The 25,788-nt window shown below is 48.6% G+C and overlaps 12 protein-coding genes and 1 non-coding gene across 13 annotated transcripts; 6 read left to right on the top strand and 7 right to left on the bottom strand.

The window, feature by feature from the left end:
- Positions 1–180: 180 nt before the first annotated feature.
- Positions 181–2,626, bottom strand: BO94DRAFT_338246 (uncharacterized protein). The gene is made up of 6 exons (XM_025607016.1): positions 2,414–2,626; positions 2,227–2,348; positions 2,118–2,176; positions 1,436–2,064; positions 668–1,371; positions 181–608 (listed from the first exon to the last, which is right to left on the bottom strand). The coding sequence occupies exons 1-6, from the start codon at positions 2,504–2,506 to the stop codon at positions 374–376; spliced, it is 1,842 nt and encodes a 613-aa protein (XP_025461506.1). The 5' UTR covers positions 2,507–2,626; the 3' UTR covers positions 181–373.
- Positions 2,627–3,022: 396 nt separating this feature from the next.
- On the bottom strand, positions 3,023–3,112 carry BO94DRAFT_t308. The gene has a single exon. It is a non-coding gene; the product is annotated as a tRNA-Asp (tRNA).
- Positions 3,113–4,490: 1,378 nt separating this feature from the next.
- BO94DRAFT_614186 (uncharacterized protein) lies at positions 4,491–5,123 on the top strand (the record flags this gene model as incomplete). The annotated part of the gene is made up of 1 exon (XM_025616725.1): positions 4,491–5,123. One exon carries the CDS (start codon positions 4,491–4,493, stop codon positions 5,121–5,123), a length of 633 nt encoding a protein of 210 aa, XP_025461505.1.
- A 293-nt stretch (positions 5,124–5,416) lies between these two features.
- Positions 5,417–6,836, bottom strand: BO94DRAFT_338205 (radical SAM enzyme). Its single transcript, XM_025607015.1, has one exon. The coding sequence runs from the start codon at positions 6,596–6,598 to the stop codon at positions 5,600–5,602; it is 999 nt and encodes a 332-aa protein (XP_025461504.1). The 5' UTR covers positions 6,599–6,836; the 3' UTR covers positions 5,417–5,599.
- Positions 6,837–6,868: 32 nt separating this feature from the next.
- On the top strand, positions 6,869–7,789 carry BO94DRAFT_529072 (ATP/GTP-binding protein). Its single transcript, XM_025610445.1, has one exon. The coding sequence runs from the start codon at positions 6,975–6,977 to the stop codon at positions 7,587–7,589; it is 615 nt and encodes a 204-aa protein (XP_025461503.1). The 5' UTR covers positions 6,869–6,974; the 3' UTR covers positions 7,590–7,789.
- Positions 7,790–8,596: 807 nt separating this feature from the next.
- On the bottom strand, positions 8,597–10,304 carry BO94DRAFT_629207 (uncharacterized protein). Its single transcript, XM_025617539.1, has 2 exons — positions 10,166–10,304; positions 8,597–10,108 (listed from the first exon to the last, which is right to left on the bottom strand). Exons 1-2 carry the CDS (start codon positions 10,225–10,227, stop codon positions 8,641–8,643), a joined length of 1,530 nt encoding a protein of 509 aa, XP_025461502.1. The 5' UTR covers positions 10,228–10,304; the 3' UTR covers positions 8,597–8,640.
- A 696-nt stretch (positions 10,305–11,000) lies between these two features.
- Positions 11,001–11,555, bottom strand: BO94DRAFT_614185 (thiamine-triphosphatase; the record flags this gene model as incomplete). The annotated part of the gene is made up of 1 exon (XM_025616724.1): positions 11,001–11,555. A coding segment is annotated over one exon (555 nt), but the record flags the coding sequence as incomplete, so codon positions are not given.
- A 663-nt stretch (positions 11,556–12,218) lies between these two features.
- On the top strand, positions 12,219–12,737 carry BO94DRAFT_426127 (nucleoside monophosphate kinase; the record flags this gene model as incomplete). The annotated part of the gene is made up of 2 exons (XM_025607442.1): positions 12,219–12,500; positions 12,549–12,737. Coding segments are annotated over 2 exons (471 nt in total), but the record flags the coding sequence as incomplete, so codon positions are not given.
- A 219-nt stretch (positions 12,738–12,956) lies between these two features.
- BO94DRAFT_561504 (uncharacterized protein) lies at positions 12,957–14,451 on the bottom strand (the record flags this gene model as incomplete). Its single annotated transcript, XM_025614222.1, has 8 exons — positions 12,957–13,206; positions 13,261–13,404; positions 13,481–13,697; positions 13,773–13,869; positions 13,942–14,057; positions 14,111–14,249; positions 14,271–14,288; positions 14,344–14,451. 8 exons carry the CDS (start codon positions 14,449–14,451, stop codon positions 12,957–12,959), a joined length of 1,089 nt encoding a protein of 362 aa, XP_025461499.1.
- A 402-nt stretch (positions 14,452–14,853) lies between these two features.
- BO94DRAFT_591324 (Zn(II)2Cys6 transcription factor) lies at positions 14,854–16,994 on the bottom strand (the record flags this gene model as incomplete). The annotated part of the gene is made up of 4 exons (XM_025616105.1): positions 14,854–16,306; positions 16,395–16,430; positions 16,492–16,699; positions 16,949–16,994. 4 exons carry the CDS (start codon positions 16,992–16,994, stop codon positions 14,854–14,856), a joined length of 1,743 nt encoding a protein of 580 aa, XP_025461498.1.
- Positions 16,995–17,457: 463 nt separating this feature from the next.
- Positions 17,458–19,284, top strand: BO94DRAFT_570340 (GMC family oxidoreductase; the record flags this gene model as incomplete). Its single annotated transcript, XM_025614799.1, has 8 exons — positions 17,458–17,490; positions 17,527–17,545; positions 17,581–17,617; positions 17,699–17,956; positions 18,010–18,169; positions 18,228–18,462; positions 18,538–18,746; positions 18,775–19,284. 8 exons carry the CDS (start codon positions 17,458–17,460, stop codon positions 19,282–19,284), a joined length of 1,461 nt encoding a protein of 486 aa, XP_025461497.1.
- Positions 19,285–19,903: 619 nt separating this feature from the next.
- BO94DRAFT_504667 (ankyrin repeat domain-containing protein) lies at positions 19,904–21,605 on the top strand. Its single transcript, XM_025609516.1, has 2 exons — positions 19,904–20,446; positions 20,726–21,605. The coding sequence occupies exons 1-2, from the start codon at positions 20,086–20,088 to the stop codon at positions 21,553–21,555; spliced, it is 1,191 nt and encodes a 396-aa protein (XP_025461496.1). The 5' UTR covers positions 19,904–20,085; the 3' UTR covers positions 21,556–21,605.
- A 996-nt stretch (positions 21,606–22,601) lies between these two features.
- BO94DRAFT_504664 (uncharacterized protein) lies at positions 22,602–23,353 on the top strand. The gene is made up of 2 exons (XM_025609515.1): positions 22,602–22,745; positions 22,819–23,353. The coding sequence occupies exons 1-2, from the start codon at positions 22,665–22,667 to the stop codon at positions 23,308–23,310; spliced, it is 573 nt and encodes a 190-aa protein (XP_025461495.1). The 5' UTR covers positions 22,602–22,664; the 3' UTR covers positions 23,311–23,353.
- Positions 23,354–25,788: the final 2,435 nt, after the last annotated feature.

Here is a 25,788-nt window from a genome sequence, read left to right as displayed (position 1 = left end):
CTTGATCGAGAGCGGTCTGTGACGTGATATGATTTGTGTGGAGGGAGGTTTCAGCCGCCATGAGATGGTGGCTCTTGCTTAGTCTTCAGGTAGAGCTTTGTGGCAAGAGTATGTGGCTGTGTGGTCGCTCCGTTGAGTCACTCGGATCTTATTTCAGGGTCGTGGGTGAAGTTTCGAGTTTGTAAGTATCACATAGACTCTGCCGCATCTGATGTTAAGCGTCTAGGAGGGTGGGAGAGATAATTGTTGTCAGCAACCCGGTGGCTTGAATATGAGTATGATCGGGTGATGTTCTGGAGTATGTGTGTATGTGAGTATGTTTGCTTCTGTCTCATCCCACGAATCGATGGGTCATGGTATCACTGTCCAGAGCTCAACTCTCGGATACCTGTTGCTCCGCGAGAGCGAGTAACTCTGTACTAAACAGGATCATCAGATGCAGATGTTCCTTTTCAATGGCGGTAACGTGGCGAGTGTCCACCTCTCGGAAGTATTCAGGAATGCGTTTGATGATACTAAGGTAAAGGCGACTCTCGCAATCGAAGGTATCCGCGACAATCTTGCAGAAAAGGTTTAAGAGAGCGGATAGGGGATAAAAGCAAAGTAGCCTAGGATTTTGGTAAGTCCATGAAAAATGCTAGAGTCGAATCAGATGGAGAGAACATACCAGAAGCATTCCCGGTTGAGCGTTAGTGGATTAGCCCGCATAAGTTCCAAAGACGCTGCGCTCGCCTGGGTAGACACATTCAGGCTCGATCGGAGGGCTTCTTTCACTGGTCCAGCCTCTCCCGACCAAGATTGACAGCGACTTACTGCCTGGTGGATGCACCCTAAGCAGTTGTGGAACTTGAGATGCATGATAAGTACATCAACATCAGATTGCAAGTTGGCGGGTTGGTTCGAGGCATGAATTGTCGGTCGAATGTCCTTTGGGATATTCAGTCGCCATTCTTCCAGCTCATCGTCAAGAGCGCGAATCGTTCTTAAGATCGCGATATCGCTTTTCCCCACGGCTTCTGGTGCGTAGAGTTCCGAGTATATTTTTGACATCAGAATCGATAGATGAAATGTGCTGGTGTAGACGCCAGGAACACATGGCAATAATCGTGAGAGATGGCGGAAGGGACTTTCCCCGTGGTCAGACGGAACGCACGATTCAGCAGGGAGTAGAGGTGTCTCCCCTAACCGAAGAAAAAGCTCTTTGTCGATCAAGAAACAAATCCAAAAGAGATTGCGGAAAATGGTGCTGCGATCAGAAGAGGGCGGCTGGAAGAATCCCATGCCCGGAGCAAGGTCTTTGACCAGGTGGGACGCAATGCGCAAGACTCCTCTTACAGCCCATAGGCAGCCTTCGAAGCAATGGTAGAGTACCTTTGATCCGGTTAGTATGTGTTGCGCCAGATAGAGTGCCACGGAATAATGAGGCGAAGCTGACCAGGAATACTGTTGTTTGCAAAGCTTCCAAAGATGGCGGTTCATTATCTACCGCGTGAAGTAATCGTCTTGCTGCTAAAGCGCATGTCCCACCGTCGACTGGGTATGTCATCTCTTCGCTATGGCCTGCCGATGAGCAGAATGCAACAAAGGAAAAGACGAATGCTCGGGCAGTGATAACATCCGGCTGTTGCTTGTCGGCGGAAGAATAGGCTGTTTTTATTATATTGGTTGACGCATCAGCATCGACAAGTGGGTAGAAAAGGCCGGTTCTGCCACACTTATACAGAGCCACGCATGCCTCTGTGATGAAACGGTCGGGTAGATAAACTGTCGTCGCTTCTATATCAGAGGGAATTGACTTCTGCGAAGCGAATGCAGGTCTATCCTGCCGATTGATCCATGGCAGGCTCAAAGAAGACAAATTGCTGAGAGTATTCGATGGTTGGCAGTGACTGCGAATCCAGTCTTGGGCTGTGGTGGAGAAAAGAGGGATCCCGTAGTATCGAAAGAGATTCTTCAGTCTTTCCTGCCTAGGAGATTCATCTGGAGATGTCGGCTCAGGTGGATTCAGTAATTGACTGAGCGGCAAACGACGCTCTTCTTGAACAGTGACTGTGGCGCTTTTCTCTTGAATTGGCATTAGGAACTGCAACAATCATGGGAAACAGACCATGGCTTACCTTCTTGGATATCTTCACTTGCACGCGCAGGATTAGTATCAACACTCTCTGGTGTTGTACTAGATACCAGTCAACATTCCGAAGGACAGCGACGTTGCAAGGAAAGTACCTGGACCCTGCTTTCGTTTTACTTTTCCGGCGCCGGGAACCTTTCGGGGGAACGGTACATGGTAACTCTTGATCCATGCACCATTCACATTGGTCTGAGCCAGTGATTTCGATACATTTAATCTGTGGTTGGTATTTTAGCCATGAGTCACCCATTGACCATGAGTTGGGGGGAGTGTGATATCCACCTTGCGGGAATAGCACGTATCGCACGATTTGCGCGGCCGACCGAAGCGACTATCGACCGGATTGCCGACGACACGTCTTGGCGCCTTCGGCATCTTGCACTGAACACGGGCTACGCACGGACTGATGAAGGTTAACAAGGATTAAGATGCAGGATGACCGGTGGGCGAAAGAGCTTCGCGGGTGATTGTCCGGGTATAAGGTTGTGGGAGGAGAGTCAATTTGCCCCTGAAACGGACGGGCGAGAAATCGACGTTTTCGCGTCCCGAAAGCCAATTTTGAGCCCGCGGCCTGAGGTGGCAATGTGCGCCAATCGCTATATTCATACATCAAAGATATACAAGCAGCTAATTTTGAAGCGATTGATATCCAGGTATAATGTAGGAGTAACTTAGGACATGGGTGGACAATATATTTCTATTAGGCGGCGAAGACCTCAGTCGAATGGCAAATATATTCACCATGAAAAGTTATTTTCAACCAGATCTGATACCTTGGAAATTAAGAAGCTATACAAAATCATCAGAGCCAGCATGGGCTGCGTAGAAAGTTGCAGCTCGTGGGCTACCTCAAAATAGCTTCAGATAGTGGCCAAAAAGCAAAAGGCAAATCTCCCCGACTGGGAGTCGAACCCAGGTCTCCCGCGCTTGTTCCCGATTGGGATTGACAAGCGGAAATCATGACCGTTAGACCATCGAGGATTTGATATGTCAGGTGTTCAATATTTTGACACATGATCGGAGGGTATTAATAATGGCAAAATATGGAAGGATTGGAAAACAAGAAACCAGAGGCAATAGCACCCCCTAAATCTCAAGCGATTGATTATTAGTTGGGCTGGTGTCTAGTAGAATTCGTCTCATGGTGATGATGATATAATAAGTGCCAAATGTGCATCTTTAAAGCTTGGGAAATCATTTTCATCTAGCTGGCTCAGTAAAATCTAGTCGGAGGACCTGAATATATCTTGTGAGATGCTATTATTTACCACACATAGCTACATTTTGCTAGCAGGCTGAAAGGTCACAGCTTGTTAATGGGTATTTCTTATATGTCTACCTGGACAATGCTGCGAAATCTATGTCTTATTCCCTAGTATCCGGGACACGAATCCTCCGAAACCCCTCTCTTGCGAGCTTCGCAACGTTCTGGTAGAGAACGTTCGACTAGATAGAAGACGTCGGACTTTGGAGATAGACCGGAAACCATAGCAAGGCAAACGATTTGGGCGACCCAGTGGTGTTAGTATGAGAATAATAGAGAAAGGGGTGGGTTGGCAGCGCGACCAGTATTTGTATTTAACATGATGATTTAGAAGAATCGGAAATTGTCAAAAATATAGGCATAAAAACATACAACAGAAGGGATTCGCTGGTGGTCACCCACCCAACTACTAACCTCCCGGCGTGCGGCTTAAGTACGGCTGAGCGGACGGGAAGCCCTGTTCTCCACACCCTGTGGTCGTATGTACAGGACACAACATAGAAGCAAGTGATATAGAGCGCAAAATAATGTAATTGGTCCGGAATATCATCCACAGGGCCCATCTGTGACAGAAATAGGCGATAACCCCATAAACGAATGAAACTTTCCCCTCCCGGGAATAATTACAGGCTTGTGGGCTTATGAACACGAATCAATTGTTCGACCATGATAGCAACCGAGGGATCGTTCCCTCTCCAAGGAGGATACGCCTGCGGGTAATGACTCCCTCGATATTATATAACATTATCCTCGGGAGCAAAGATATGACTACACAACTCAAACTAGTGTTGTTCCTCACAGAATGCATCCAGTTTGTGGAAGATCCCGGCGCCTCGCGGGGGGTACTTCAGGAGCCAGCGGATCCCGCCCATCGTTTGAATGAGGCGTTCCACATAAGTTGGGAGTCTATAACGCGCACCCGCCTACATAAAGGGTCTAAAAAGTGTTCCATGCCTGGCATTTCTCATTGTTGAATTCATGCGCCCTCACATCATCTACACAACAAACCCAACTCCGCCAAGCCACACCGATAAGGTACGAATACCACTACAAACAAAGACCTCACGTAAGACCAAAGAAACCAGCATCAACACAATGGACAACTGGCGTCGCAGTATCAACGAACCCGCAGCAAAAACCCTCAACGAAAACACCTGGCTGCGAAGCATCAACGGCACCGAAGACGCGGTCCACCAATTCCGCAACATCCAAAACACCTACCACGTTCAACTGGGAGAACTTCCCAACGCCCAATATGGGAACGACATTTGGTTGCTCTGGGACTATGATCGCATCTGGGGCAAGTTTGATTTCGGCTACACCACGGGCCTGTTTCTAGTTGACTCAGGGCCTAGGTTATCCGACGATGGGATCTATTTACCGTTTTGCTGGCGTGGGGCTAGGGAATCGTCGCCGAATGATCTTATATGGAATAAGAACTTCACTAAAGGGAGGATATGCATAGATCCTAAGATGGGTACGCTGAAGGGGAGCTTTCAGTACATGAAGGGAAATGGGGATGCGGGGGCTGGAACCTGTGAATTCCATGCGAAGGCGCGGGCTGGGCCAGCGGTGGTGCCGTTTCGTTTGGAGAATGTTGTGGATGAATGGAATGCTGCTTCGGAATATATGGGGGCGCTGGAGGGGGTTCGTCAGGATATGTCTGTGTTGGATTTGGAGGGTTATCTTTGTAGAAAAGAGAGGGATGGGCGGCGGTTGGGCGTTTAGGGGAGGGATTGGATTTGGCAACGCAGGGAAAAGAATTAGGAGTGAAGAACGAGGTTGATTACATTTACTGCTCGTCTTCGAAGTGACAAGTAGCAGGGTCGCATATGGGGCCAGTTTGGAGCAAGGTTGAGTAGATGTCTCGGGGTAATAGAAGGCTGGGTTGGTCGTAATCAACATAGGAAAAACGAAATTATAGATGCTTTGCCGTATAGCTCAGAGGTCCCCAGACTCAAGTATCAATGTACTCCACCGGATAAAATATCAAGGGCAGGAGTTCATCCAAGATAATTGAAGTCCATTTATCGTAGCCCAGTATCAAAATTGGTTCAACTGACCATGGTCGGAAGTTATCTTAGTACAAGGCTGAAAGTATTCGACAAAAGCCCAATGTCGGGATATCATACCTCAACGCATCATGCATCTCCAAGAAACATCCAAGCAGATAAGAACCCTAACAAGAGATTATCACAAAATATCTACCACTCCAAGCCCTTTTTAGCATCCGAGCAAATACCCCGATGTGTCGACCAATCATACTCTCCTCCCCTGGCCTTAAAACTGTCCTCATCCCAATATACGCACTCAAGTGCCTCATCAACTCCAACTTCCAAGATAGAAGGCGACGGGTCGCGACCATCTCGGTCTAGAAACCGCATATACTCATCCAGAATGAGATATGACTTGGCCATGAGAGCATTCGACTCTGGTACAAATGCTTTTTGGTGGCTGTGTGTATTGCAAAAAGACTCAAATTCCTCATCAGTGATGAGAAACTTGCGTGCATCTCGAAGTCGTTTATCGGATTCGTTTTCTCCGTCGACGAGCAGTACCTGGAAACACTTCCAGCGAAATGGCTGTAGGTCTTCGATGAAGGAATTCATATTCTCTTGGAAGTTAAGCCGACAGACCACGGTATTGATCTTGAACTTGATACCGTACTCGCGGCACAGGTCTCGTATCTTGTAAAGCTTTGAAACTTGATCGCCGGATCCCCGGCCAATCTTGGTGTTGGTATGTTCATTGAAAGAATCACAGGAAACGGCGAGAATATCGATATTATGTCCATGTCTAGCGAGAAAGTTCCTGGTGACTAAGCTACCGTTTGTGACGATGGAGACTGATTCGAGGTGTAAGTCTTCTTTGCAGTAGTCTATCATTTTCCCAAGACGTTGTTTGTCCAGGAACGGCTCCCCGCCGGCGAAGTTAATCTTTTTCATACCTGCGGCTTGGAGGAGGGCAAGTCCCCGCTTGGCATTCTCAATACTTTCCACATGGGAAGTAGATGCAGTATGGAAACAGAAGCCACAACTCTTGTTGCACTGCCGGGTAAAATGATAATTCACGGAGACAGGGCATTTTGGAGGGTTGAAAAGCTTAGATGCCTTTGTGAACCAGGATAAGAAAAGCACGAAGACAGCAAGTCCAAGAATGACAAAGAGAGAAAGAATTAGTAAAACCTTGTCATTAACTTTCATAGCAGTGATTCCACCTGGTAGTATTGCTGAGTAACTTTGTGAATTAGTTTCAGCAAGGAGTGAAGTCAAGTATGCTGACAGGTTTCTGTCAGAATTTATCACATCGCTGCTGCTGTTGTGAATATAATCTTGGCTATCACAATATCAGCAAATGATGCATGAATCACACTGGAGTAAATCATGACAGCAGATTCTAGGGCTTACTGAACACCCCTAATACTGGGCTAGACGCCACCTTTGCTCACAAGCGCACATTCTTGTTAAATATTTGATCGCATATTGCCAAAGCTGTTTTAAAAGGTACGCCATTGACGTCAGCGCTTGAACGCACACTGATAATTCATACACCAGTGACCGTGGTGGATATCTCTCCACCATGATCCACCCGCCAAACATCTACTTGGTTGGTGCCCATTGTACAGGCAAGACGACCCTCCATGGGGCGCTGAAAAATTATCTATCGACCAACATAGCTTCTTTTGCGATAAATACAAAAGGGCCAAAGAGTGTTGATGAGGTTGTCCGACACGTCATGCGCACAGACGGCTTCTCTGCAGTCCATGTCAGACAGCCAAATGCGGGGCTAGAGCTGCAGAAGCGCACTCTTCGGGCTCAGTTCGAGACTGAAATGAAACTGGACGAAAGCTGGTTTATTTCAGACAGATCTGGAATCGACCCGATCGTATACGCCGGCTTTTTTCTCGGACAATCTGCGGCAGAGGAGCTCACCGCACTTGAGGAATGGCATATACTCAAGGAGCGGATGAAGAACGCACTTGTCATTGTCTGCGAGCCGGGCAATGAGAGTTGGCTAACTAGCGATGGAGTCAGGATGAAATGTTATGACACCGAGGAATGGAGATCACTCGGTCGGGCGTTTCGTGCAGCCCTCCAAAAGCATGGCATCAAATTTGTAGCCATCCCGCGAGAATTGGAGAACTTGGAACAGCGGGTGCATTTCGTTGAAAGTCTTCTCAGATCTACCTGCTGAATTTTATCTGTGTCATCAAACATGTCGACATATTCAACATGTGGATCGCTACCTGACGATATGTACTGACCGTTGTCGGGGGGCACAAATCCTGTCCTGTAGAACCAAAGCTCAATTGTACGCTCGGAAATGCAGGGAAGGAGGAAATCCCCACTCTCCTGGCGCAAAGCAACTACCGGCTTCACCAAAGAGAGGCTTAACACCATGACCATAATCGTCACCCAATGAGGGATAGGAGGTCCAAGATATGAGGCTAGTTCGACAGATCGAATTGTTCTTCTCCTTAGGATCACTTGTCTTAGTTTTCGGAAAGCGACGAGGAACTGTGTTCCGGTTGGTCTTGGGAAGTTGAAGGGATGAGTGTAGCCTTAGATAGGGCACAATGTTTGAAAAATGCTTCCAAATTTCGGTGATCGACCGTCTGACATAGCATAGATTGGAGCCCTTTAGAGAGCGATGAAGTTAGTAACAGTAGAAGGTAAGTAGTAAACGGACGGGCGAAAAATTGGATAAACTAGGCTATACCATGCCATTACCACCGTGGATCTAAACCGTCATTCCCTTCTAGTGCCGTTCTACAGAACTCGAAAGCATGTGTCAGTAGGGGGCCTGAGTCATTGGATGTGACCATCGGAGAAAAAGGTCTTTGGCAAACTCACCCCGTTGTAACACTTCGGAGGCCTCTTGACCAAGAACCCACCCAGAGTGGAAATGTACTGACCTTCATCATCCGCGATGCCGTCGACAACGACCCAGGCACAAAACCATGCCTAGAATCGGGTGATGCTGAATCCAGCGCTGGGGCCTGAATCCTAGCTTGGCAAGCCTCGTGCGCTGGGCACGGGCCGCGCCAGCGGATTACCCATTCTGGAAAATTCGCAAACCGCGCTAATAGCGATGCACTCTGATTGGCTGAGTCGTGTATCAAGCGAGATGCCAACCATACTATCTATCATCGATTACACGTATTCCAATAGCAGGGCTGCATAGGTGCGAATGATAAGTGACACGGATAATGCGAGAAAAAAAATAATCTAGCCTATAAATAATGCTACCACTCCACAAAACGGAATCTAGTCAGCCATGCTCCGTCTGGCCCGTTTGGCTTCGACAACAGAACCAACTGGCGGCGACATTGCATACTCTCGCCCACCGGAATAGATTTGACGGTCTCATATATACGGTCCTTCTCCTCCGGTATTCTTTTTGCGATAGGGAGATATGACAGATTCTCTTCTTCCAGTTCCATGATCACTTGGGCGACCTTCGCGACAACACGCTTATTCCAGAGTCCCTCTTGTTTGGTACATTGATCCAAGAGCCGGATGGCTTCTCGACGAATGATTGGATTGCGGCACTTGATTGCTGTATAGTATAGACCGGTGATGATACTGGTTTCAAGCGTGAACATGTCCGGAGCACATTTGGTTGATTTCCGATCGACGACAGCATCGATATCAATTATCTGGGCTGCACAATTCACAATTTCTGCGAAAGCAGAAGTGAAGCTGTCGTATACGGTCTCGTGTCTGGACAGACAAGTTTTCACCCATATCCAGCAGTCAAGGTACAGCATGCGAAGGAGCAGCAGCGCCCTGGGGTCTGCTTTTGCAGAACGTCGTGGTTTACTTTTGAGGGCGTTGAACGCCCTATTCCATGTCGCAAATTCTTGGAGGAGCTGATGCTGCTGGGGCTCCAAGTGTGTGCGATCCGTGGGCTCATACCCTGCCAGGCAGACAAACATTGATGTCCTGTTCATGAGTATATCCAACGCATGTCGGGCCTGAGAGGTATTCGACCAAACGGGTGTTTCATTTACCAATTCTTCAGGACATATGGACTCAAGATCGAAGTAAACCATAGAGCGTCCGTTCATTGCGAGTTGGATATTCAATCGGAGACCCAAATGCAAAAGCTCTTTGTCGGTCGCATTTGACCCAGTTGTTTGGTCTGTTGCCCGTTGAATGATCTTCAATCCCGCCTCCATGTGATCCAGAGCTTGTCTGGAATTACCACTCAGCATCTCGAGACACACGAACAGAAAGCATGTGATGAGAGTCAAATCAGTCTTTTCACCTGGAAATGCCAGATACGCCATCAAATGCCGGATTGCTTCGTTATAATGATACACAATAAACCGGTCGTTGTTCCGTCGGACTGCGCCCGATGAATGTTGTTGCAGCGCGAGTGCCCGCTCATGGGCTGCACTCACAGCCGCACTGGCATGTCTGACGATAGGCTCGCACTCGCTCAGCTGCGGAAGATTGCGTCCCCAGAGCTCCGATTCAAAAAACCCGGATAGCGCGTGGGCAGTCTGTGTGTTGAAGAAGTATAGGTAATGCCGTTCTTCTCTTGACCCCGCCCGAAGGACGATCCGATGGTCGGTGCTTAACTTTGGTTTCATGGATGGTACGACGTCGCTTTGCGGGCGCTGTTGGGTGTATCCATCGCACTTTCTTCCTGTTCGCTTGCACTGATGGCATTCGGGCCGTTGCTCGTCACATTTGACATGTCGGATCCTGATCAGAGGCTGGGTTAGTGAGATAGGCACATCTGCGGTTGAGCTTTGGACTTACTTGCAGGTTTGACATCCTGTTCTTGATCTTGGCGTCGCTGCTCGTTGCCGTTTGGTCTTCATTATGCTGGGGGTGGCAGAGAATGAATCTCACCAATTTTGCGATTAACCGACCGAGGAGAGTGGGAGGCCCGTCAGACTAAGCGGAGAGGTGTCGACAACTCCATACAGGATTCTGAGGCCTACTAGCGCTACAGCCACACTACGATCACCGCCACACCGCCACACCGCCACCCTTGTAGTATTCATGCCTTAGGCCATAGTAGGCATCCTAATGCCTCGGCTTTCCCCTTGTAGCCATGCATATTGATTGGTGGGGGAACCATCCAATGTAGCTCAACTCTAGTTCCATGGAAACGGATCCGGAAGCTATTGTATACATTCAATGGTTCATTCTTTTTTGACTTCAAGTTAAGCTCAATGCCGAGAAAGCATTGTTCGGGAGACCCGCCCGTCTCCATATCATCTTGTCAGCCCACTCTGACCCACTCCTATAGATCTTATATCAAGAACGCTTGGGTGGAGCTATGGGTCTGCTTAAACGAGAATAAGGGAAAGTCTTCAATAGCTCTTCTAATGGCAATCGCAGCGCTGAAAAACAGTTGTGGTAGTAGTAGACTAATATAAAGTTAGAACATATGTGTATTAAGGTTACTACTTGTTTGCAGTATGCGAATAGCTTCCAAACCCAACCCACCTCCCCCACACATCGTACCAAACCCCAAGTACTCTACCCAATACCGATTCCAACCACAACACTAGTATCCCACAGCCACATATCCACTATCAACCTTTATTCTGACCTCAAATCCTTCCACCTCTCCATCCCCACCAACCTAACGACCCCCTCTCATCTCGAAATAAGCCGACAACTTCCCCTTCGCCACCCCCCCACAAAAAGCCCACCCATATCTCTTCATAAACTCCCCAATCTTCCCATCCATCTCCTCCATTTTCTTCCTCCTAAACCCCTCCACATCCCCTTTACACTCCCCCTTCCACTCCATCTCCACCTCCCCTACGGTATGTCCAAAATCCATCTCATCCTGCACAATAGTAAACTCCCTATCCGCAATCCAACTCTCCCGCACAGTCACAAAATCCGCCATCGGCACGAGTCCAAAGTTAACCTTCTCGGGCTTGTTCACACCAGTGATGGTCGCCAAGTAGGAGGAGATCTCTGCAGGCGAGGAAAGTTCCTGAAATTGGGAGTTGGTGTAGTTCCCTCCGCGCCGGATCTTGGCTTGCCAGGTATTGTTGCGTTTTCGGATCCAGATACCCTTTGTGGAGAGGTAGTGGGGGTGGGTGCTGCTGGAAGAGGAAGAGGGGATGTCGTAGTATGTGTCGTGGAGGGTTTTGGTGCCGAGGTAGTTGATGGTGCGGAAGGGGGGTGGTGGTGGGTTGGGGCGAGGTGGAGTTTTGTAGTGAGACGGGGGAATTTGCGTTCGACTTCGAGGAGGAGCATTTTTTTGGAGGTTGGAGGGTTGGGGGTGGATGGATTGGGGAATGGATGTGCGTTGAGGTAGAAGGGAGGAGTGTTGGGTTTTATTTGTAGGTTGGTGTGTGAGGGTTTCTGTCTGGTATGGAGTAAGGAGTTAGCACAGCTGTCAGAGTCTGGAGCTCTATAGGGATAAACCTCTTTGCATCAAGGGCAGAGATCTTTAGTGGAAAGGTGAATCAAGTTCGCAAACTTTTTTCTTCTTCTTGTGATACTGCAAAGGCGGGGACTGGTGGCTTTGCAGAACCATACTTCTTACTACGGGTGAAAGAAGCAAAACTTCACATCCCAAGCTTTTATTCATCAGGCCATGTTCACTACTATCGAGGAAAAAATTTCTTCATAATTCACACTATTAATATTTAATATACCGAAAGACAAATCCATGGCTTTTAAGATGTCACCCACCATTTCTCAGCCTGTACTTCCGCACTTCCAACTTGAAATAAAAAACTCAACATCACAAGCACCATGGAATCCCGTGAATACTCCCGTATCTACGTCATAGGTAAGTGCTAGATCCAGCCTCACACAACTCCACTAAAACACCTATGCAGGTGCACCCGGCGCAGGAAAGGGCTCACTATGCAAGAAACTAGCTGAAGAGTATCACTACCATCACCTCTCAGTCGGCGATCTTTTGCGCGACTGGTCCAACTCGAACAAATTGAGTCCAGAGGCCACCAAGGCAATTGAGAGCAACGTTTTGGTCGACGTCGAAGATCTGATCATGATTCTCCGAGATGAGGTTGAGAGCCTGGAGCGAGAGGGGAAGAAGAACCTCGTGATTGATGGCGTTCCTCGCGTGCTGGAGCAGGCAGGGCCTGTTGAGGAAGCTGTAAGGATACGCCTCCTGCATGTTCATTTTACGTGCTGACTCGAGCAGATCGGGTCGCCGGATCTGGTCCTCTTCTTCAACTGTCCGAGGGAGGTCGCCAAGGAGAGGTTTCGGACTAGGAATATTCCTGGTCGGGTGGATGATGGAGAGACGTTCGATCAGAGATATAGTCACTATGTTGCTGAGAATGAGAGAGTCCTGGGGCACTATGGTCGCAGGGGGCTCTTGGTTGAGGTAGGTGGTCTTCTATTGTTTGTTGGTTGGTATTGATGGTTTATTAGGTTGATACAAGTGGAGATGTTGAGGCTTCATATGGTAATTTGTTGGATGGTCTCAAGGTGGAGGAGTGAAATGATTGATTCATCTGCACATTGGGTCTTATCTAGGCTTTAGGTTGCATGCTGATAACCCCCTGCTTGGAATTATTTCGTGGGTAGTGTTTTGAATAAGACCGGATTACTCAGATAGACGCCCAGCTTCCTTCATCGCTGCCCTAAACTCGTCCTTCATCCTCGTAGTAAAAGCATCATTTGTCAACATATCCAGAAATATCAGAGTATTAGCTTTGCCAGCCCGAAGTGCCTTCTCATGTGCAATATCGCCTTGTGCTGCCTCGCGGAATCCAATCAAATGTGGAAGATCTGATGCCTTGATATTGAACATTGCTTGAATACCAGGGCAGATATATGAGCAGCTCCCGAAATCACTGCTGTAGTTAGCACCCGTGGTTCTCTCTCAAACAATATATATAAAAACTCACGAGCTTCCCAGTGAGTCATGGACCATTCTAGCCTCTTTCATCAGTACCATCTGCTCCGGCTGCAATCCCAGATACTGCAACATATATTGCCTGTACTGCTCCGCGAGAGTATCATTTGTCACGACGTCCTCATAAAGGGCGAACCTATCACCACTTATTAGCGCACCCCTTCCAAACTACCAACCCCTAATCAAATCACTTATCAAAAAAGAGAACTCACCACTCCAACTCAACCTTACACCCAGTCGCCTCTGCCACCCCCTGAAACACCCTCTCCATCCTCTCCCTCAACTTCTCCACGCCCTTCACTGTTATTGCCCTAACACTAAACAGCCCCTCCGCATAATCCGGAATTATATTGGCTATCTTTCCCACCTTTAATATACATCTCTGGATACTCTCACTCTTTTGAATATATTGTCTTAACAAGATAATCCCTGTATATGTATGTATAATTGCATCATATGTATTCTTTTTTATTCAGGGCCCCGCTGCTGTATGCGCAGATTTACCCCTGAACTTAGCATGTAACTTCAATGATGCCTTAATGTAGCACACTGGTATACTAAAATCCAGCATTCTGTGTATTATAACGCAGGAATCGAATCCCTTCCAGGCGCCGTTTTATGCCATGAGTCATTTCCCCTCTTAGAATTCTTTAGCGGGGGTGCTCATTATGACAAGTATGCCGGGGATGGAGTAGGCTTTGAGGATGGATTTGAGGCTGATGGCGGAGAAGAGAGCAGATGTGGTAATTAGGTTGTGGCTGCAGGTGTGGCTGATTGTGGAGAGGGTGTCTGACAAATTATTAGACTGCCTGAGTATTTAGGAGATTATGGTGCAGACTTACCGTACTTGGCGTTGAAGTAAACGGTACGACCACCTTCTTTGACAGAGAAACGGGCTTTAAAGGTGGTTTTGATTCCGTAGACGCCACAGTGGACGCTCCATCTGCGGTTCTCGAGCCATTCGGAGAGTAATTTGCAGGCCTTAACCTCTTAGAATGCGACTTCTGGGTTGTTGAAGATCTAGATAGAGAGGGGATGTTAGAGTTGATGGAATTGAAGTAAGAATGTGACTTGCCTCGAGGTTCAATGCACGCAGCTCCTCGCTGGCGTCGTCGATGGCTTTGGTAACCTCATTGATCATCTCGGGGGTTTGAAGAGGGTGATCGTGTGTTTGTTGAGTCATTGTGGTTGAAGGTTTGTTGTTTGAACTTTGTTGAAGCAATGTGCTGAACCACTTATCGGTGGGATCTGGTAACTTTTCCACTGCCTGAGGGGTGAGGCCATCCGGGCGGGGCTGCGGGAAGCACTTGGAGAGGCGGGGCGATAAGGTGATAAGGTCTGATAACCTCGATGCTTATCAGTCGGATAACCGATAATCCCCGGTTCGGTCGGACCGAATGCCGATGGGTCCGATAGCCGTATCGCACCATGGATCGGAGATCCAAGCAATCTATGAGGATGTAAATACGGTATGTATCCATTATCCGTTCAATGCGGCGTCAGAATCACGGACATTTATGCACTGACCATGTCATCATAAGTCATATAGTATGTACAGGAGACTCTAACATGGAACCAGGATGGGCTACCGGGTCTTTTGGAATATAAACACTCTGCCCGGTATGCCACGCTTCGCCTCCTCCGCGGTTAACATCTCAAAGGAAACCCTCTCCCCAGTGAGATCGGCGAATCGTAAAACTGCCATGCGATGGTTGGCACATACCCATCGCCCGTGGGTGCATGACCCAAGTGGAGCTGTTTGGCATGCTGTGCGCTCAATCTCAATAAGCTTCTCTCCGGCATGTAATGCTAGCATGGTCCCGCAGATGCCTTCGCGACGAGGATATAGTTTCATATATTTTAGTGCCTTTTGTCGAATCATCGGCTCCCGACAACGAGCCGCAATTAGGAAGAAAGCCTCGGTAACAGTGCTTTCTAAACTGAAGTGCCGTTTTGGTTGGATTAAAGCAGGAGTCAATGCCTCTTCCAAGGATTCGTCTTCTAAGATTGTACCAACCAGTTGGAGCATCTGCGCGTAGTCATCGATAAAGTCATCATGACCAAGTTCACCCTTGGATGGATCCAGACACAGCAGCACTTTCGCATATAACCGCCGAAGGTAGAGAATGTTCAAGCCTTTGTTCTCCCGATCGGGGGAAGAAGTCGCAAGATACCGGGCAAGCCTTTCATCCCATTGACGAAAGTCCTCATGACACTTCTCGAGTTTAGCAGGCCCTTCCGCCGCAGCGATGTCAGAGCCACTTGTAACAACTTGTAACATGTTATTTATATGGACCTCCAGGGATTCATGCGCCTCGGGGAGAGATGTGAAATGGGTTTGGGGTGCAGGCAGGGCAAACTGGGTCTGCGCCCAAGGGATAGGAAGTTGTTGGAGCAGAAACATTGGACGGGCCTGGCTGTCGAGCTGGGCCAAGAGAACAACTAGTGGGGACATGTCCACAGAGTCATGTGCCTCGAATTCAAGACGCCAGTTGTAGCATATCATCAAGGCACCACCGATATGCTTGAAAGATTCCCAGTGTAAGCCCTGCAGACTGAAGAGGCAGATATATATAATGCAGGTCCCAAGAATAGCCAACTTATCGTGGACCGTCAAGCGCGTCCATGATATCATCTCCCTCAATAGCTGAATGGATTTGGTATGCTGTCTCAACGCGAATTGAACCCGGTTGCTTTGAGATACCCGTACAGGAGTGATGGGTGTCTCTTCCTCAAGGAAGTCCCAGTGCAAAGACGCAAGCGCGGCCATTGCATGCCACAGAGCCGGGTAGTGATGTGAGACCTGGGGTAATCGGTAGGACCAGATCCCCGAGTCAAAGAAACCCGTCAAACTGGGGATGGTCACCATGCGAAAGTAGTTGAAATATGTATTCTCCATTGAATTATGCCCGACAAGATTCCAGTCCGACGGCACCTGTACCAAGTTGTGGGTGTAAGTGAGTGTGCTTTTTGTGCGCTTGTTGCTCGGGCCTTCGTAGCCATCACACTTCCGGCCCGTGGAAGTGCATTTCCGACAGCTGCAAGTACTCTAATGATTAGTGGACATCGCTTGGCCCAGGAGATCAGGAACGGGAGTAAATCCAGAAAGGAATTTGTTGTACCCACCTCGGCTTGGACTCATCACATTTGACTCGCCGGATTCTACGCAGTCAGCCAGGTACCGGATGATACATTGTCCACCCGGGCAGCAAGGGTCTCGTACCTGCAAGTGAAGCAGCCAGTCTTAGACCTGGGCCTCCACTGCTTTTGTCGTTGTTTACCGGATTTGTTCAGGCGCGAGCAAAGCTCCTCGGTAGTTGGGGATAGCATTGAGTGGGCAACAAGGAGACGGGAAATGGTAGACGCAGCAGCCAGTAGCAGCCATTGAAAAAAGGGAGAACCGGGACCAGCCAACATTAAGACGTGGTGGCCTACAATCACGTGCTGTTAGTGCTGACGTTTTAGACGCCGGTTCTTTCGTCCGACCGCTGGCGGGATCGCCCGTTGCAATCCACCTCCCCCACCCCTCACCCACCACTGGTCGGACAATGTCCGCCACTCCGCCAGTTAACACTGGATACTCCTTTCTGACAGGCTGTACCTGTTTAGTGCTTATGGACTATTTTGTGATCGGCCAGGCCATCACAAGGCTGTGAGGGATGTCCTTTGTTCTGACCAACGGTCCTTGATTCCAGTGCCCTCCTCCACCTTGTAGCCGTTGGCCATGATAGTATATAATGTGACCTATCCTCACAGCCACCACGGGCTTTCACTAACCAAAATCCATCTACTGCCTCTTTTATTCTCGTCCTATCTTTATTCATACGCATATTGTGGCTGTGTGTCCAAAGGTTTCTGCTACTATTGTACGCTGGCCCGTGAGCGTATGACTGGGGCATTGCTGACCACTTTCTCACACCAGGTATGAAGTGCGTTGCGCCTACTCAGCAGACGTCCCTCTATAATTTGTCCTGGAGATATAATCAGTACATACGACCACAGGGTGTGGAAAACAGGGCTTCCCGTCCGCTCAGCCGTACTTAAGCCACACGCCGGGAGGTTAGTAGTTGGGTGGGTGACCACCAGCGAATCCCTTCTGTTGTATGTTTTTCTTTTTGTTAACACCACAGTAACTATGCGAGCTCTACAGGATCTACAGATTCAATAAAAGCTCGATATCCTGCGTACAATGTCAGTCACCGAGGCAGATATCGTCGGCCTCGTGCTCGCCGCCTGTCTATCCTAAAACCCCGACCAGATTATTGTTCTTGAAGCTGGTCAGGACTAGACCGAGGACCTCCGGGTATTCCAGAATTATGGCCAGCTCTGGTAGCCACAGACTCTGACTGGTAATTTATCACGGTGCCCCAGGTATTTCCGTCCAACCCTTGGCCTCGCTTGGCTTAACCGGTCTGTTAGGTATCTCTGAGCGGCCAACATGTTCCCCTGCCCCATGGCCGGATGCTCGGTGGCACCAGCGCCATGAATGGAATGGCTTTTATCGCCAACTCCCGAGCCAATGTCGATACCTGGGGTGCTTTGGGAAATGAAGGCTGGAACTGGGCTACGTTCAGCCCCTACTATCGAAAAATTAGTCTTACACTCTCGTCCGAGGAAAAAATAAAGGAGCTTGGGCTGGAATACGTGGATCCGAAACTAAATGGTATCGACGGTCCTCTCCAGGCGTTGTTCCCAGATGCAATTGATGACCCCTCGCCAACGCCTGGATTGAGTCTGTGAGAGGGCTGGGCTATCCCATGTCCAGCGATCCATTTTCCGGAGATGGTTTGGGGGGTTATACCAATGCAGCAGCTATCGATCCTGCACGCAGTTTCTCGGCCAACGCATATTATCTGCCTGCGAAAGGACATCCGAACCTCCATGTGGTGAGTGAGGCCTTGGTCAATGGAAACCCTTCCCAATGGCAATGTCACTGCGACCGGTGCCAAATACACAAAGGGCGACACTGAATTCACCGTCAAAGCACTCCGCGAAGTCATTATCTCAGTCGGAATCTTCAACTCACCCAAAGTTCTTGAGCTGTCAGGCATTGGTTCACTAGATACCCTAGAAAAATTTAACACCCCGGTAGTAGTGGACAATCCCAATGTCGGCGAGAATCTCCAAGACCACCCATTGCCAGGAGTCATCTTTGAGGTCCAAGTCTTTATCAACACTAAAGATAATCTCATGCGTCGGGTTCCCGAAGTTCTTGGAGCAGCTATAGAAGATTACAAAACCCGATAATTCGGCCTCTTCACCATCGGAGGCAATTACTCTTCCACCCTCCTCCCCCTCTCCGATTTCTCCAAGCCAGACACCGGCTCCGAAGATCTTGCCACCATCCTTGCAGCCACTGTACCGGACTCATCAAGCGCAGATTTTGCTGCCTTTATCCGTTCTATCCTGCAAAATCCTCGCGAAGCAACAGGCGGCTATTTCACTTACCCTGCCCGGAGAAATTCCAAAGGCTCCAGCGTTGATTCTCAAATAACCTGATCATAAGTTCCCTGAGAACTATATTACAATCTGTTCCTTTCTACTGTACCCGCTGTCGCGCGGTATATGTCACGTCTCATCCGCCGACCCAGCTAAGCCTCCCATCGTCGACCCACGCTACCTAAGTCACCCCGCCGATCTGGAGATGTCGGCCCGTCATACGCGATTCATTGACGCGATTGCCTCATCGCAGCCTCTTGCCTGCATGTTGAAACCCGGTGGTAAACGCAGCCCCGGTGTGCCCGATGATCTGCGGACAGCATCCCTGGACGAAGTCAAAGATTACGTGAAATCTGCCGGGAGAAGCACATATCATGCGACAAGTACATGTGCCATGCTGCCCCGGGAGGAGGGTGGCGTTGTAGACTCCCGCTTACGGGTCTGGGGCACCAAGGGACTGCGGGTTGTAGACGCCAGTGTTATCCCTATTGCGCCCAAGGCTAATCCCCAGACAATGGTATATGCCCTTGCGGAACGGGCAGTGGACTTGATCAAAGAGGATTTAGCGGGGAAATAGATCGCATATGTCTAAAGCATTTAGTTTTCAACATTGCAGCAAACGGTGAAAATCTATCAAATGTCAAGAAATGTATTTCGAGCCTCTGAGTAGAACCATCCAGAGTGATAGCGGCTCTGACACGATCATGCCGGTACGATAATGAAGCGTCTCCATCACCAACAATGGGGTATGGCGTCGGCTACTCGCATAAGGCGGGCAACAGCCTCTAGAAAGGAGGGGTTTACACACGATCACCATATTCTGTTTGTTCATGGTCCCAGCCTGTACGCATCATGGTCAGGTTTGGCAAGTTCGTCATGATGTTGCTCAGGCATCGCGATGCCCGCTGTTTGTTCCTTGGGGGGCGCACAGACTAGCCTGATCGTGTAGTTGTTATGAGGGTGAACCCCCATCCATCGACCTTCCCGTGATGAGCTGGGAAGGCTGGGTATGTGCACGCCCCCTGACGTGTGACCAAAAAGAAGCTGACAACGAGGCTGAGCATCACTCAGCCCCGTACGAAGGGGTTGCCTGAGGCCCTGGGGAGCCCCAGTCATGGGACCAGAGGACCTTCATTTGAATTAATTTTATATGATGCCTTCAATGGCATGCGATCTAGCTGCTAGGTCGAGCCGGACAACCGCTAGCTATAGACTAGACACTAGCTGGAGAATTTCGTCTTTCCGACCAGCAAACAAATGAGAGACGATTTCAGTCTGTTCGCTTCGCCTTCCTTATCTTTCATCTGTTCTCCCAACCCACCCAAAATCTCGTCCCTTCTCGCACTCACTACCCCGGCCTCGAATTGTCTGATTCCTAATGACAACCCGACTGTCACCTTCCCTAAGGAAGCATACCAGGTGGACCCGAGACATCCAGTCTTTGGCTCGAACGGGGAACTGGGATGGTCTAGTTCGGCTTCTGGATGACCCGGACGTAAAAGCCGCAGGCTTGCGGTTCGAATGGCGTAATCCACTTCATGAGGCTATTATGGGCGGCTATGTGGAAGTCGTGCAGCGGTTAATTGACCGTGGCTACAGAGTCGAGGAAAAGGGTGGTGATGCATACAACAACCCCTGTATGACGTCTCTGCATTTCGCCGCATGGTATAATAAGGCGGATATTACTTGCCTTCTTCTTGGGGCTGGTGCGGATCCTATCAGACTCGATCAGAATGATCGTCCTGGGAGGAAAAGGCCAGACTCGGTGCTACGGACTCCTTTTGTCACAGCGGCTTACTGGGATGCTGCCGATGTGATGCAGGTCCTGATTGACTGGTTGTCGCCCGATCAGATCACCACTGCAGAATGGGAAGATGCGGTCGCTCTGGCTGCAGAAAATTGGCATGCGAAGCCCCTGGAAGTTCTTTTGCGATGCTATCCTGGAGACGTTCCTCAACGGATCTTAGACGAAGGCCTGGCCAAGGCTGCGGCGTACTGTATCCGGGACGAGAACGAAGGAAGAATTCGTTCCAAAGAGGTTCTATGGCAAGCTCAGATTGAAGTCTTGCGACTTCTTCTCGCAAGAGGGGCAAACCCAAACTGGACATACGATGAGATGTCTTTGCCAATCTTATACTACGCAGTCTCGACGGCGCAGGGTATGGAAACAATCCAAATGCTGCTTGATCACGGTGCAGACATGGAGGCCCTTAGCCCAATGGGTGACACTCTACTGTATGTTGCAGTCCAGAATGGAAATCCTCAGGTTGTTCGCTCTTTTCAGCAAATGAGCGACCGAATTAATGAAAGACTGGTGAACTTTGGGAGCGGGGACATGTATCAACCGGTCGGCGGGTCTCTGCTGCACGTCGCGGCATATCAGGCACCCCTGGAGACTGTAGAGCTGCTGCTCGCAAATGGCGCGGACCCTTCAGCGCGGGATGACAATGATGCCCTGCCTTTTCACTCGGCGTGCAAGGCTGGTTGTTTAGAAGTCGTGAAGCTGCTCTGGACAATTTCGCGAAATATTTTGGATAACCTGGCAAACGACTTGACCAAGGACGGTTGGTCTCCCTTTCTTCTAGCCGCTCAGTATGAAGCAATTGGTAGTGAATTTCCTCTCCTATCGTTTCTTATCGACCAGGGCGCGGAAGTAAACTGCAGCTCCCCCGACGGCTGGAGCCCTCTCCACCGTGTCATGGGTTTTAGGAACATTGCCTGCATGGAGTTTCTCTTAGAAGCTGGAGCCAAGCTTAGTCGAACGGTAGCGGGTGAGACAGTTACATATCGCAATGAGAGGTTGCCAGTTGGATGCCTTGGAATACATCCTTCAACATGGGGCAGATAGGGATGTGAACACCAAGGATGAACTCGGACGGGCTCCGTTGTCATTCTATGTCCAAAGTAACCTTTATCCCAATTTCCAAGTACTCGACACCCTTTTGCGGTATGGGGCAGATCCCGAGGCGAGGGATTCCACGGGCAAGACTGTTAAGGAGTGGGCCACTGAGAAGCGGTACACTTATTTTTGGAACAAAGACAACTGAATAAGAACGTTTTCATTGTCCCTTTCATTGTCCCGGGTTGCATCTTGCCTTGCAGTATCCCCATATCCTTGTGCCAATGCATTGCATATGTCTGAAACCTATCCCAAGGATGCCTGGCCAGATGTGAATCAACACACTATCTACCCTGTTCTTGTCCCATCTCGAGTTATGACACGCCTCTCCTCGCTCTTATTAGTAAACCGTAGTACAGATTGCAGAGGTCTGGCTAACCAACTACGTAAGTGATGCGCATTCCAGGCCTGATGGATTCCAGCCCTCTGCTAAACGGCAGACCTGTGAAATCTTGCTATTATTGATAGCTGAACTTCCTATTACAAGTGCACGATCGTAACAGAAGCTTTATCCAATGACCCCGCTGCTAAGCCTTGCGGTTGCACGGTGCGACCAATAGACAGGTCGGGATTTTACTATTATGCGAGGGAGATTATCTGTATGAATTGAAAATGGTGGGCTTTCGCATATTGCATAAATGTAGCCATCAAGCTCCCTAAGCTTGTATACTTGGTAGAAGGAAACGTTACGCATTTGAGGGGCGGCATCCAAGGGAGAGACAAACCCACTATCCCATAACTTCCATATCACACACGACGGAGTCTCCAGCCTCCTTGTGTGCCTCACAGCATATCACAGCACAAATTGCTCACAAGGAATAAGGAATGCCATTTGTCGAAATGGAAGTAACATCAGTCTGTCCGTTACAGTGGTCTGTCAGAATTGCACAAGGTGTGTGACTTCGGAGGAAATAGCAGAGGGGTCCGTTAGTCATATCCGGCGGCATTGCCATCTTCATTCTTGGTTCTCATCCTCTCCAACACATTCTTCATCCCACTTCCCAAGCATAACCAAATCTACTCGCTTCCATACCAAAATCCCTAAACCGTCCGATGCAATGTATCCCATTCAAAGCCGACCAACGAATCTCACTTGCGAAATCCATGGAATCTTCTGCACTGTCGAGATCCCACTTGACGTACCCCCCCCCTCTCCTCTCCTCTCCTGTCCTTATCAACCCCAATACTCCTACTAACTCCTCTCCTCCCCAGACCCTTGATCATATCTTAACTGCCGCCTACGAAAAACGGCCCTACCTCCGGCGATCCCTCATCTTGATGACCACCCTCGCCCCCGACCAGCTCCAGAACCTCACCTTTGACGACGTCACCAGCCCCCCCATCACCGAGCACTTCGTCTCACCGTTTCTGGGCTGGAACACTCAAGCCATCAAGACCTTTCTGGCTGAAGGTGTCCCCAAAAACTCGCTTCTTGATTATAGAATTTCGCTTATTGCGGATGCGCAAACGCTCGAGGACGATTCCCTTCTATTCGTTGTTGGGTATAATCCGGAAGAATGGGAAGTGGTTCGGGTGGCAGGGGAATATGCCAATGTTGAGGCGACAAGGCTGAATCATGGAGCGAGATCTATTGATTTTTTGATTGACTTGGTGGATGAGGATGGGGTGTATAAGGGTGTTTTGGGGCAGCCTGCTGTGGAGGAGCTGGAGGACGACGCGATTTTGCTTGATGGGGATTATTAGGGGGGTGGCATCACGGTCGAGAGTGGTATTTAGTCTGATTTAGGGGGTTAGTAGCATTAGTTTGAGTGATGGTTTTTGTTCATACGAGTCTTAATATGATCTGGTCTGGAGCAGTATAGTATTCTTACATGTATCCCTTTAAAACCATACCTTTCAGGAGATTTCTGAGTTGATAAAACCCACAATTCCCGGAACTTTCATAAACCGTAGATTCCTGGCTGGTCAGGTGACTCGGGCATCGTTCACGCCTTTGTTTATCTCTTTTGTCCCGCACATTCGTGTTCTCGTTGTTATCATCTACACAAGGCTATCTGCCATGGTCTCTATCTCAGGTCCATGATGAATCTTCTACACCAGCAGACTTATACCGCTCTGAAGACGATACTACCCTGGATGGGCCACGCGTTATACCTAGGTTGAGTATATCAACCATGGTTCAAATTACCTTGTTTCGCCTTCTCTAGAGCTCACTCACCATCCTCTGGCAACTTTACTTGACTTATTGAAGTCACTCAATACGAGATAGAACCCAGGTTTCATCAAAAACTATCATTTGTCTAGTCTCCAAAAGTGTGATCCGGAATGCTCCTTTGTATTTATTTACCATAAAAGTTGAATGAATCACCCGGTGTTCCCCAAGGCATGTCCATCGCGATTCAATAAAGCAATGACAGAGCAAGACGGGAAGTTCCTGACCCTATAATAGACTTGTCCTCGTGTCTCCATAGCTGACCTCTTTCACTGACTTGTATACAAGACAAACTCTGATTGCTTTGTCCTATCCCAATGTCCTGTACTTACATAAGTAGCCCTGTAACACCAACACCATAAACACCACCAATACTATCAAGATGTCTCGTCACAGTCTACCTATATTATCAAAAAATGCCACCTTTACCACCTCCAATACCGAAACATCTTAATTTAATCTGCCTATATTAATAAAACGCACCACCACCCAGCCAAAAAGTGATAGCGAAACTGGCCCCCTCGTCAGCATCTTCTGCACCGATGAATCAATCTAATCAAACATGAACCTACTATTATCCAACCCTACAAACCATCTCCATTTCTAAACTAACAATCTGTCCCACACAGCTTCTTACACAAATCCTCGCTGAAGTATACGATAAGAAACCAGACCCCCGTTCCCTCATCGTCCTATCCACAAACTCCAAACACGCCATCTAACAACTCATCCTCGACTCAGCCATCTCATCCTCCGTAACACCATTCATATCCCCATTCCTCGATATGATGGAAACTGATGTGGCAGCATTTCTTGCCCGGACGTGTGTAGGGAGTGTTATCAGTAACAAGGTCTTTTATATCGCGGATGATTGAACCGCTGTGACCGGAAATCTGTAAATGATTTTCATGTACTCGAATGATCCATGGAATTGGGTATTGTCTCTAATAAGATGGGAATATGCAAATGCTATGGCTGTGGGGATGCAGGATCCTGAAAAAATGGGGGAGAAGGTATTGTCTCTGATTTTGAAGGGGTATTATGAGAGTCAACAGCTGGAGTTACTATATTGGGGTGATGTGCTGTAAGGTCCTCTTGTCAGGATGAGTGTTTGATTAAGATATATAGGATGGTGTTGATTGGTAGTTACTTGCTTTCTCGTATCTACTTGATATTTCGGAGAAATAAATATATAGTAATACTGGACTTGTTGATCTTGAATATTATTAGATGAAGTCATTCTGCTTTACTTATGAAAGTTCACTCCCCACTACTCCACGTGTATCTTGAAGAAGTGCACTGAATCCTCCACATCTATAATCTATTTAGCCAAGACATCATGAAATCTGCCTATCAATAAAGAACGCGGAATTTTCTCCCACGCCGGACAACCAACCAATTGGTTGGAACAGTAATCGCCATCTCCACATCCAGTGCCAAGGCCAGGGTCTGATTCGCCAAGCCGTGACTCGCCTGGTATCTTATCTATTGCCTTGTTTACCGCCCTTGGTTCATCCCAATCAGCTGACCTCTGCCTCTTACCTTGCGGCTCTTTAACTCCTAACCCCACCACCAAACACCTCTACCTACCCTCTAAGCACCAAGCACCAGTAAACCCAATCTCTCAACATGATAATCCCTACCAACATAACCTGGTTCCCCTTTACTGACTACGCAAACCTACCCCTCACCTTCCTCTCCGGATCAACCTGGACCCTCGAACAAAAAATCCAAGAACAGGAAGATATCTACGATTAACTTGACCATGAAGAAGGAAAAATCATCTCTGAAGTACGTGCAGTATTCACAGTATGCAAACTTGCTGGTGAAGGTCCTTCCATTGCAGTGGTTAAGATCCATATGTAGTACGTACATACTTGTCCTTCATTAAGTATATGGATTTAATAACGGGTGTAGGGTATCTTGGTAGGGAAGTTTTGACCAAAATGCCTCAGTTTGAGCTAAGCAGGCGGTTACGGAAACGTCAGCTAGAAGTGAGATAGAGGTTG

Source organism: Aspergillus sclerotioniger (assembly GCF_003184525.1).
Source record: "Aspergillus sclerotioniger CBS 115572 chromosome Unknown BO94scaffold_56, whole genome shotgun sequence".
NCBI classification, from domain to species: domain Eukaryota; kingdom Fungi; phylum Ascomycota; class Eurotiomycetes; order Eurotiales; family Aspergillaceae; genus Aspergillus; species Aspergillus sclerotioniger.
Note: the sequence above shows the minus strand (reverse complement) of the source record. Positions and strands in the feature narration are given on the sequence as shown.